General features: G+C 46.1%; 1 protein-coding gene across 1 annotated transcript in view; it reads right to left on the minus strand.

Moving 5' to 3' along the window:
* Window positions 1-12,365, minus strand: part of MAMLD1 (mastermind-like domain containing 1) — a 68,207-nt gene extending 55,842 nt beyond the window's left edge. Inside the window, exon 1 of the mRNA XM_011954675.1 lies at window positions 12,207-12,365. Within this exon, the coding sequence (XP_011810065.1) occupies window positions 12,207-12,302 (96 nt within the window). The 5' untranslated portion in view covers window positions 12,303-12,365. The remainder of the gene's footprint in view (window positions 1-12,206) is intronic.
* Between the last annotated feature and the right edge of the window lie 279 nt (window positions 12,366-12,644).

Here is a 12,644-nt window from a genome sequence, read left to right on the forward strand (position 1 = left end):
GGCCACATTTAAAACAATTTATGTCCAGAACATGCCTCCGTAGCTCAGCAGAGGGGTCACACGCTTACTGAATAAGCACACTTTAGCTCCTGAGTGCCAACTTTTAGCCTGCAGAGATATCGACCCCACTTCGTAAATTTAGAGCCAGGCTGGTGAGCTCTGATGCCACGAGAATCTTGGCATCAGAGCAGCTGAGGCTTGGAGGGAATGTGGGATAAGGAGTCAATTTAAAGACTCTTCCCATGGTCTAGGTCCTCTCTTTTTAAATTGAGGTAAAATTGACATAGCATGAAATTAACTTTTTAAAAGCATACAATTCAGTAGCATTTAGGACATTCACAATGTTGTGCAACTATCACCACTATCTAGTTCCACAACTTTTTCATCATCCCAAATGGAAACCTCCCTCCCCCAGCTCTTGGCAACACATTTATCTACCTTCTGTTTCTATGAATGTGCTTATTATGAATATTTCATATAAATGGGATCATACAATATGTGGCTTTTTGTGCCTGGCTTATTTCACCCAGCATCATGTTTTCTGGGCTCATCCATGTTGTGGCATGCCTCAGCACTCGATTCCTTTTGTGATTCATGAAATTAACCAAATAATATTCCATTGTGTGGATGTGCCACACTTTGTCAGTCCATTCATCTGATGGACATTTGGGTTGTTTCTGTCTGTCTTTTGGCTATTGTGAATAGTGTTGCTGTGAACATTAGCATACAAGTTTTTGTTGAACACTTGTTTTTGGTTCTTTTGGGTGTATACCAAGGAGTAGAATTGCTAGGTCATGGAGTAATTTTATGTTGAACTAACTTTTTGAGGAACCGTCACACTGTTTTTCACAGCCTGGGTCTTCTTGGAAACTTGCATCATTGGAGGCATATGGAAGAGCAGCAGGGAGAGCTGGGACCCAAAGCTGATCTCCAGACTGGCAGAGAAATCTCTGCAGCTTCCTTAGAGAAGCACCTTTCTGTTCCTGCTGCTGGTCCACACCACACTGTACCATGACCTTTGCTAGTACCAGAGGTAGATGTAGGCAACACTTTTCCTATCGCCAGGCCAAATGATGGCATCCAGAGGCTGAGGGCCAAGGGAAAAAGCATGAACAAATGCAGTGACCAGGGAGTTGGCTTCTGTACCTTCTCAAGGCCAAGTGCCCTTTCCCGTCAAAAACTGCAACCTGATCAGTGCTTGGTAAAGCCCTAATATCCTATGACAGAGTTTGGGGAGACCCATTGGTCACTGCCATTTGAGTTGGAGAGGACGTTGCACTCTCTTCCTGGCTGGGAATGTGCCTTCTAGCATGGACTGCATTTGCCTCGGGCAAGAAACTTTTCTGAAGGCTTTGTCTTCCGTAAGCCTACTCTGCTGCACCCACTCTTCTGCCTCCCAGCCCCTCCGGTTCAGCTCTATATTTGGAACCCTGAAAAGGTGAGCTCATCATATGCTCCCCATCTATTCAGCCATGCGGGAAATCCCTCTAGATCCATCTCTGGGAACAATATGACCAGAATCAGCAAGAGACGTATCTGCACAACAACTCAGCAGAGACTGCCTGTGCAAGGGGTGTGTACCTGGGAGGTTGGTTCTGCATTTTTATACACATACAGGATGCAGCTTCTAGTAGCAAAGACTTTTTAGGGCTGTATGGGGGGTATATCATGTTCATGCACTCACAGTAGGCTAAATGGATCCACATAGATTCTCAGGATGTTGCACTTTTCTAGACCTTCAGATCCAAGTCTTGGTGTTACCAACTACAGGCCTTTATAAAATCCCAGGCCCTTTCAGTGGACAGTGTACTTTCTCATTCATCATCCTTTGATTCTAACAATAATCCTAGGAGGTAGGCAGGGCTTTGCTCAGGGTCCTTGTTACACATGGGTAAACTGAGGCGGATGAGTTGCAGGTGGCTTACTAAAAGTCATATAGATAGTGGCAGAGCAGAGTTTGGCACTCAGGGGTCCAGAGTTCAGCCCAGGTAGCAGAACCCCAAGAACCCCAGGCATGTATAGTGGTGGATGTGTGGACACCTCAGCAGTAAGCCAGCCTTCCCTGAATGAACCCAGAGGCAATTCTGGGGTGCTAAAGGAAAGGCAGATCATTTCAGCACTTCACACTTAGACTGAGGATAAAAAATCACTTTTAGTTTCAACCACAACATTTTGACTTGCCTGTAGGGACCATTGTATTTGACCCAAGGTTTTCCAAACTGTACATCACAGGATAGTGCCAGGTAGCAGTGACCTCAGAGAAGAAATCTCCTATTGTAGTTTTATGATATACATTAGGGTAGCTTGGCTGCTGAGAATTTGCTGATCCTACTGGGCCCTTAATGAGCTCTCAAGTGCCAGGGTACACTGACTGGACTACTACACACTCCTTGCACATTATAGGCTTTGTAGGAAAATGGATAATTTGATTATACAAAAAGAAGAAGAAGAAGAAGAAGAAGAGGAGGAGGAGGAGGAGGAGGAGGAGGAAGAGGAAGGAGAAGAAGAAGAAGAAGAGGAGGAGGAGGAAGAAGAAGAAGACCTTCTGCATGACAAATTCTGATAGAAGAACTTAGCAGTGTAGGGTGATTAGAGGGCTTGAGGTAGGCCCTGAGCCCTCATGGTCTGTATAAACCTTGTCTCTAATTGATGGTCACCTTGGGTAAGTCATTTTTCCCTCCATGAGCCTGTTTTCTTACCTACAAAATGGGGAAAGTAAAGCCTTCGTAAATTTCTTGTAAGGATTACATGAGCTTAGAAATGTAATTAGCATAGCGAGTGGCATAGTGTAGATACCAAATAAATATGATCTCTCTTTCTACTCTTGAAAATGCAAACACATTCTTTGTGGTCCTAAAATAGCCTGTAACATGGTTTACTCAGCAGCATTTGCTATTCAAGGCAGATCTGCCTTTAGTCATTGGCTGCGCTCCTGAACAGCTGTGTGAAAGGCTAACTTTTGTAAACCAAATCATAATAAAATGCAGCAAAAATTCGTCACTGAAAGGAAATCCTCAGTATATCCTTTTATGAAGTGAAAGATCCCTCATGCAAACTTATCTTTTATAAAAGTGCGCATTTGGAGATACAGCCCTTTCTTATGAATCCTAATTCAATTTTGGCCATAAACGCATGTTGATGTTCCACAGTCCCAAAGCACATAGCAACAAGAGTAGGTTCTATATTGAAAATACTGACAATTTAAAAACATGTACTTATTTTACTGCATGTGGACAGTGTCTATGATTGCATCATGAAAAGTGTCATATAACCATGTGCATGTACGTGAGAGAGATAGAGAGAGAGAAGTGGTAGGGTGGGTGGTAATAGAAGGAATGGTGATAGTAATCATGGTAATGGTAGAGGTGATGGAGGTAGTAATGACAGAGGTAATGGTGGTAGTGACGATGGTGGTGGTGGTAATGGTGGTGGATGTGGTGGTGGCAACTAGGATGGTGGGATGGTGGTAGCCATGGTGATGGTGGTAATGGTGTTGATTTAAAGGGTGGTGGTGGTAGTGAAGGTGAGGGTAGTGGTGGTGGAGGTCATGGTGGTGTAAGTGAGGGTGGTGGTGGTGGTGCTGGTAGCAATAGTGATGGTGGTGATGGTGTTGATGAGGGTGTTGGGATCAGGGTGAGTTCCCACAGTATATTTCATTCTGGTTGAACCACTCTGTCATCAGCACACCACTGACTGGGACAGAGGAAGAAGGTTCGCTCTGAATGTGTTATTAACGGAAACCTCAAAACAGTCTGTCTCCTCAGAGTCATTCATAATTATCTTTTTCTTACCTGGAAAACTGAAACTGAATTACCGGGAAAAACACAGGAGATTTTTGTTTGTTAATATGCTGCCAATAAAGTAATTTTATGTCAAATTTAACTACAGGAAAGGGCAAGGCATTTTCTAAGTTCCTTAGATGTCATGTGGCTAAAAAAAACAAAAGGATGGACAGCAGTTAGATACTCTACACTTAGCTGTTTGAAGCCATATATTCAGAAAGCAGATGTTGGGAGTTGGTGTTTGAGGACTGACTTCCTGGAGGTATTTTATGTAGGCCAAGTTCATTGTTTTAAACTCTAAGGGCTTGACTTGAGGGAGGAAAAGAGGCAAGAAAATGTTTAGCTTTGCTGACAGCATCACATGGGCAGCCCTAATGCTAGACAACTTTAGGGCCTGAAGCTTATTATAGGAAAAGAAGCACCTACAGAGTGGCACTGGGCTCCCCTACCCTACAGAGATGAAGGCATCTGACAGTAAAGGGCAGGCAGGGCTGCCTAGGGGGCCCAGAACAGACACCTCCATGAGAATGAGCACAGGCCAGGGAGAGAAGTGGGGAACCAGAGAGAAGGAGCTGGAATTCTAGTGGGACAAACAATAAGTGAACAACAAGAACAAGATAAGAGTATGTGCAGTATTCTTTCAAAGACTGAAAAATTAGTGATGTGATATAAAAACTAGTGATGTGATAGAATGGCAGGCCAGGAGAAGGACTGGGGGCAGAGCACTCCAGGCAGGAGGGCAGCAAGTGGGAAGGTTCTAAGGTGTGGCTTTTGGACTGTTCCAGTGACGGGCAGGCAGCCAGTGTGCCTGTCACACAATGCATCAGGGAAGTAGTCGTGAGTTTGCAGAGGGTCTTGCAGGCTATGGGAAGTGGGTTGGATTGTATTTTGTTTGTAGGGAAGCCATCGGGGGGCTTAAGCAGAGGAAGGATTGGCTTCATCTCTTTGAAAAAGATCTCTCTGGATGCTGATGGAAGGAGAAATGGAAGGAAAAGGGACAGTTTTAGGGGCAAAAACTTTTGAGAAGGGTGGAACTGGGAGTGTGGAGTTGGGGCCAGCTTTGGCACAGGAGGGGAAGCTAAACACGTGGCCTCATGAGGGCCTGTAATTCTACCTGAAATGGGTACCATGTATTAGGGTAAACAAATGAACCAAATGCCCAGTGATACAGACCAAGTGTTGGCAAACTTCTTCTGTGATAGCCCAGGTAGTAAATATCTTAGGCTTTGCAGGCCATGCGGTCTCTGTTGAAGCCCTGTGTAGTAGACAATATGTTAATGACTGGGTGTGACTGTGTGCTAATAAAAATTTATTTACAAAACAGCCTGTGGGCTGGATTTAGCTCGCAGGCTGTAGTTTGCCGACCTCTGACCTAGAGCATGAACTGAGCATCTTCTTGGAAGGAAATAAGTTCTTTCCAAGTTGCCCTCCTCACACTGCAGGGGGCCATGTAGGCCCATTGTTCACAGGAGAGTGGGTGGGCAACCTTTCTGCAGCAGAAAAACTCAAAGATTTCTTCCATAGTGCAAGTAAGATGACCATTTCTAAACCGTGCAAGTGATCCAGCAGTTCCAAAAGTTGTTTAACTTCTCATTGTGCACCTGTTCTCAGGTGCTCCGAAGCTTCCAATGAGAGGAGAGAAACATCATCCCCTCCAGAATTCCCTTGGGCCTTGCCGTTATAGTCTTGTACATTGTTGAACAATTTGTATGGGCTAGTGGATTAAAGCACGCCCTCCACCCTCAGGCCCTCAAGGATCTCTATGATAATAGTCTCACCTTCTACCCCTTCCATCCCCATCCTAGGTGCTATGGCCAACCTTGAGGCTGCCATGTTAGGTCTATGCATTTCCCACCTCCATCACGTGACTCTCTGAAGGCCAGGTAGTTTCCTATTCATCTTGGTAACCCCAAAGCCTCGTGACAGGGCTCAGCTGGCATCTGCAGATGTGAATGAACCACTGGAGAAAATGGTACTCTGCAAATAACTCTGTTCTCTTCCCATTTCCTATATAAGGCCTAGAGACAACGACTTTTAGATGTACCCCTTCCCCTCTGTATGACACTGGCCTTCTCTTGTGTCCAGCAATGTGGGTGGTCTACATGATTTCTAAGGGACTTCTGCCCAAGATGAACAGCAGCTGCATCTTATTGAGCATTTACTATATGCCATCTACTGAGCCACAGCTCCAGGGACATAGAAGCAGGAGCTCTCAGGGTCAGGGCAGTGATTGAGCAAGCGAGTACCTATGCCAGCCCTGCCTCTAGATGGGGACTCGAGAGGGTAATGGAAACCTACAGCACTGGAGGGAGGCAGACAAAGACAGGCCTGTGCTGAGGAGGCCCGGAGCAAGAGAGACGGAGGCAATGACAACAGAGACATGCCTGGGCCTTGGGTTTGAGTGCCCAGTGGTCAAATCCACTTCCCTGTGGCTGCTGCTTGCCTTTCTAACTTTGGAATTTAACGGTTGGAGATCTGGTGAGAAGGGAGGAGGGAGACCAGGAGGAGAAGGGAAAGGCAGGAAGGAAGGGGAGGGAAAGGAAAAGCAAAAGGGGAGGAGGAAGGTTTCCAACAAATTATTCTATATCAACTGCGGAAATCAAAATTTGTTGCCCAAATCTTAGAAGCTCATGTCCCTCCTCCCCAGAAGTCTGGAGTGCAGCACCCCAGGGGTAGCTTATAACCCAAATATCTATCTGTAAAAAGAGAAACACTGGGCTTTCCAGCTGTGGATTCTCAGTAAAAGCAAGAGGCCTCAGCCTACACAGGCCAGCCCAGAGTTTGAGGAACCCCAGGCCCACACCCACAGGGCTGGCCCCTGGGTCTGCATACTCCCTAGAAATGTGCACACTTCTGAGCCTCAACTCTGTCCTGGAGTTCAACAGCATCCTTCTCCTTCCTGGGGCAGTTCCACCTACAGAAACCTGTTACCTTGGGCCTTATGTCAAGGAAACTGTGGGAAAGAGCTAGGCAGGAATGCAGTTGAGGCCAGCATGGGCTCCTAAAAGTTCAGAAATAGGCAGTGTCATGCTCCCAGGTGCCTGCATAAGCCAGCTGAAAAATGGAGCTCCCCTCACCAACACCCTCCCTTCAAAGAGACTGTGATTTGCAGGTCACTGGTTTGCCAAGCCAGACTACCTAGGCAGGACCCAGATGCCAAGCCCAGTGGTGTCCTGCAAGCTGAGCAGTGCTCAGTTCTTGCAAAAAAGGTCTGTGTGAAGGCAAGGCCTCTGCCTGGCTTCTCGCCCCAGTTGGGTGTCTGGAACAGGAAAGAGCCCTTACTGCAGGAGAAGGAGGAGGGAGCAAAGGGAGCAAACAGCTACGTGCTCCATGGGGAGGATCCCCAAAGTAGAAAGGCACATACACACTGCAGCCCTTGACCCAGAATGCTCACAGCTACATTACAGATTCAGGTCTCCTCAGTGCAGTGGAGCTGCTGATGAGACTGTGGGATCCTCAGGGGTCAGGACACACATTTCCCATTACCCTTCTGATGGCAAAAATCCTCTGAGCCAATGCCAACCTCTGATCACTAAAAAAAAATGTGCTCACAGCAGTGTGTGGTTTAGGACCATGCCCTGTGTGGTTTGGAACATGTGCACAACCATACCTTGTTCATCACCATCCCAGAAACCCTGATGCAGGCAAACAGCAGAGTTATTAACCCTACTTTACTGATGTGGAGACTGAGGCCCAGAGGCTCATACAAGTTCTCAGTAAGTGGCAGGGACAGTTGCCTCTAGATTAACTGGCCCCTGGGATCACCTGGGTCTTGGAAGGGGTCCCATACACACGAGCTCCCCTCTCTGGGGGCCAGATTTGCACCTGTGCCATGCCTTCAGCCTGCATGAAGTAGGGGATGCTGGCAAAGACTCAAACCTCTGAATCTGGGTTTTCTCTTGAGGCTTCTAAGGGAGCTGTTTCGACAACTCACTCTGCTCCTAGCTGACTGCCCCTGCATGGGGTTTTAAAGCAGCCTAGCTTTCTGCCAGGCTTGGCAGTGGACAACGCTGGTCAGTCAGAAGGTCCCAGAGAGCTACCAGAATGAAGTAAATGTGCTTCTACTCTTTACCTGTTTATGGGCTGTCTCTGCCACTGGAATGAAAGGCAATGAGAACAGTGTCTGGCCTGCAGAAGGCCCTGGAGATACCTGAGCTTCTAATCTGGGAGTGGAAAGCATCAGGGTAGGAAGAGCTTTGGCGGCAGGGCACCTGAGTTTGAGATCTGAATTTACAACTTCCTGCCTGTGTCACATTGGGAAGGTCTCCATCCTTTCTGAGTCTCAGTCTCCACCCTGGAGGAGTGGAAATATCAATCTCTGTGACACAGAAGCAAATGAGCTAATGTGCACAAAGTACCTTGCACAAGAAAGACGCTTAACCACTTGCCTCCAGGTTTCACCAAGAACTACAGAGTAAGATAGATTTGTTCCCAGTGGAGGAAGCCTGGGAATAATTTGCCCCTAGACTATGAATTCCTGGAGCTCAAGATCTAGCACAGGGCTGGGCACAGAGAAGGGACCCTGGAAACGTAGCAGGAGGCCTGAGATAGACAAGCCCTTAGAGCTCATACCCATGCCCTCTGACCTCAGGAAGAAAGAAACCTGCTCAAAGTCTCACAAAGAGCTTGCTCCAACCGTGGATCAAGTCTGAGGTCTCCTTCCTGAGTCCAGCACTTTTTTTTTGCAAGAAGTATATGCCTCCAAAGCTGATGGGCACAAATCTTGAACCCCATCACATACACACCAAGGGAGGAGGTGACTAGAGCTCCTCCTACTGGGTATGCCTGAGGTCACCGGTCTAAAGAAAAATGACCGATAGAATGGGGCCAGTACTTTTGTAGCCATCCAAATGTCCACATACCCTGTTACACTGAGGGCTCCTCTCTCCCCCTTCTTCAGCCCCAATTGCATTTAGAGGTGAGAAAGATGTGGGCTGAGGGGTTGTTTTTCGTCATATTGTAGACTGAAAGCACACTGCACTTGGGGCCATCCAAATGAGGACCCTTGATGTAGCGCCCCACCTTCTGGATGGCCATCCTTCTGAAAGTCACTAAATTTCTCAGACTTTATTCTCTTTATCCATAAAGAAGGAGAATAATAATAATCCCCCAACCCTGCCCAACCACTGACTGGTTGGGAAGCTCAGAAGAAATACTGGGCACAGCATCCCATTGTAATCTGTAGAGTGAATCGCTTCTTAACATTAAATGGCTGAACACAGAAGATGTGCAAAGAGCACTGTGTCCCCTTCCTCCTCCAACTGAACATTTCATGTCCTTCACACCCCCGTTTTGTCTAGGAGCTGCCTTATGAAGGGAATAGGTGCCTTCTCCGAGCTGGAGGAAACTTTGCCACTTACGGTGAGGTGTAGACTGAGACAGAGATGGCATGTGACAAGCACACTGAGTCTCAAATGTTCAAAAAGTCAAACTCTTCTGCTCCCCAGATCGCCAGAGTCATTAAGCAGTCACACTATTAAATGAATGAATGGATGCTGGAAAGGTACTTGCATTACTGAGATTTCTTATGGTGATGGCCCCTGCCTGATATGTATTCAGCGTTTTGTAGTTTTCAATATGCATTAGAGTATAGTGGTGATGACACTGGTCTCTGAGTTTGTCACTTTCTTATATCTGTGACTTTGGTCAAATTGCTTAACCTCTCTGAGTCTCGGTTTCCTGGAGATAATAATAGCTTCTTCTTCCCAGCATTATCATGAGGATTACAGGAGATAATGCCCCACGAATGCTTAGTAAAGTGCCTAGCACCTAGTCAATGCCGAATTAAAGGTGGTTATTCTTACTTTTGGTTCATTTGAACTTTGTTTGCAGGGAGGGCAAAGGATGGACAAAGCCCCATAGCTAGTGAGGAGTAGCTGCAAGACTAAAACCCTGGTGTTCTGAGCCCCAGTCTTAGGCCAAAAACAACTGCTACGTGAGATGCGCGTTTTCCTTCAAGGGAGCTCACAATTATTTCCATGTAAATTCAAGGACTGCTTAAAGAGAACTCTCCTCTGGGACTGGTATCAGTTTATTTTAAGATTGATTTGAAACACGTTTTTTGTTTGTTTGTTTGTTTGTTTTCTGGGAAAGAACAAGAGAACCAGTCAAGCTGAATGCCTGAAGCAAATCTCTCTTAGCGATGCTTTCAGGATGAGGGAGAGTGGTGCAAGAAATATGCTTCCAGATGCACAGGGTTTCTTGGGACTAGGGTTCAGGGTGTCATCCCTGGCTGTTATGAAGTGTCAGAAGGAGAGCAAACAATGAAACATCTGAGATCCAGCTAAGGCTACACCCTGGAAATGCAAGCCCAGCTCTTGCAAAGGACCTACTTCGGCCACTCACCTTCCAGGCCTTATAGTAACTTGTTTGGACAGCAGGTTTCTTGGCGGACTCACAGGCCATACTGCTTTTATTTGGTTAACCTCAGTCCACAAGCACCCAGACGCTGAGATTCTCAGTGTGTGCAGCAGTTTCATATTAGCACTGGGTACCTTTCTGAGACTACAAGGATACCGTACAGCAGCACCTGTCACGTCCAGCCGAAGGAGTGAGCTCTCTCAGTGTCATCCAATGCTGTTTCAACTGTGAAGAAGACCATCTGAGAGAGTTGCTTTTGGAGCCTGAGACAAATTTTTAAAATTCTTTGATCTCCTCAACTGGGGTGAATTCTTGGTCTAGGACAGCTTGAAGTTTTAGAAAGAGTCAAGCCACTCAGAACCCAACAGAAAACTCTTTCAGAGAATGAGGTGTGGCATAGAGGAGGCAGAGGGCTGATCTTGATCAAGTCCAAAGTGTGACTCTAGAGCAACGAATGTGAATTTTTGGCAAAGCTTACAAAGGGCTCTAAAGGCCATCTGCAAAGAGAAGCCAAGCCCAGAAATGAGGTAAGCAATGACAACTTCTCCAGAGTAAACGCACAGATGGCCACTCCAAGGACCTATCCTAAGGACAGCCCCCACTGGAATCTGTGCATTCAACTGTGCACTGATCAAAACCAAAGCAGTTACTTACTGGTCACACTTTTTAAGAGTGTTGGCGGAGTTGGGGAGAAGGGGAAGAGGACCCCTGCATCCATAGTGCATCAACCCTTTCTCCTACAGTTTGGCCCAAGTGAATGGAAACAAGTGGGAAACAAAAGAGAAATTTAAAGTCATGCTAAAACTGATCATGGACTCTGGGAGCATTATTAGGTTTTCCTTTACTGACTCAATTGTTGATCATAAAAGAGAAGCATGAAATATAAAGGGTAATTAGAATGGAGGTTAGAGATTTCTTTCTAGAAGAGGCCTAAGGCCTGGAAATTTGGACAGGCTACTGGTCAAGTAATGTCTCTATCTCCGTCATCCCACCTGATTGCAATCTCTGTGAGAACTGGGGACTGCAGTAAACAGTTTTGTAAATGTCTACATGCTCAACTTGATAGCACATTCTCAATACACTGTTGGTGGTTGACAATGAGGAAACAAAGAGAAAACAAGATTTCAATCACCTCCTTTCACATCTGTGCACATATCACAATTCTAAAATAAATAGAAAGCTGACTTGCTGAAAGTGGATTGCCCTGGGAATTGGAGAAGACAGGCCCTCTAGTTATGTGAAATGGCATTACCTCAGAGCCCAGGGCTTCCAGTTCTATGAAAAGGAAGGAAGCTGACCCACGGCTCTATAAGAGCCATTTCCTCTCTGCTCTATTAATTTCAGAGATTAAGCAAGCCACTCCTCTGTGGCCCTAATACCCTGAGATAATAGCTATTGTGTTTGCTGCAATTCCTGCTAACAGAGCTAATCTTGGTAGATTGGTGGTGTTGCCAGCTTTTATTGTCAAATTAAACTAGTCAATGGCTCTCATAGTCCCTTCTATCATCTTCCTGCTCCTAGAACTACCACTGGAATCCCTAATCCTGAGTTTCAGAACACTTGGATGATGTCTGAGTTCCCAGAGAGGAAAGTAGAAGTGTGTCAGATGAATTTTTAAAAGGACAACAGGGCCAGAAAGTTGAACGGGAAGCCCTCTCTGTGCCCTACTCAGTAGCTTTTTGTTCTCAGTCATACTAGGAAGCTCATGCAATATATCTAGTGCTTGCCATTCTGACTGGCTTCTATTAAGAGAAAAAGTAAGCTCGTCTTCCCTCTCCTCAGCCTTCCTCATTTTTCTTATTGAAAGAGTGCAATGCAGTGATCACTACTAGACTGGGAGTCCATATGGAGCCTTAGATTGTATTTCCAGCTCTTCTAGAAACCCACAAGGGGTGGGATCAGCTCATCTCCTAGATCTCTTCTAGATCACATTTGAGTACTTTATATTTTGAGTTGGATCCCTGCCACCAAGTTTGCACAGAAAATTTCAATAACACATCTTACATTCAAGTTTAAGATTAGAAGCATTCAACACCCCCCTCCCCCCATGGCCCATTGTCTGACCGATTCCTGGAGCTTTCTGGGCTCCTGACGATTTCCCACCATGGCGAAATGGGGAAGCATGCTCTTGATTACAAGCCGACTTTTCCAGTCATCCATTGTTTGACCTGCAATTTTATTCTTGACTCTCCAAGGCGTTTCCCAAACGACCTAGACACAGGGCTTAGGGAGACAAAAAGTACACTGTCTTTCAGATATGAAGATGAGACCATTGACCCCGTGAATCACAGACTTTCACCCTGAAGACAGGTTTGTGTGGAGTCAGCCACATTCCTTTTCCCTTCTTCCCACCCACCACCCTCATTGAGCACCCCAACCCCCAGGGATGAGAGGCATTTCTGTGAGACAGTTGGCTGGGATAAAATGACAGTCCTTGACCAGAGGAAAGAACAAAGTTCACTGGAAGGCAGAGGGGTGGATGGAAGAGCAGCTTCATATGAC

This window comes from Colobus angolensis, unplaced genomic scaffold, assembly GCF_000951035.1.
Source record: "Colobus angolensis palliatus isolate OR3802 unplaced genomic scaffold, Cang.pa_1.0 Scaffold389, whole genome shotgun sequence".
Classification (NCBI taxonomy): Eukaryota; Metazoa; Chordata; class Mammalia; order Primates; family Cercopithecidae; genus Colobus; species Colobus angolensis.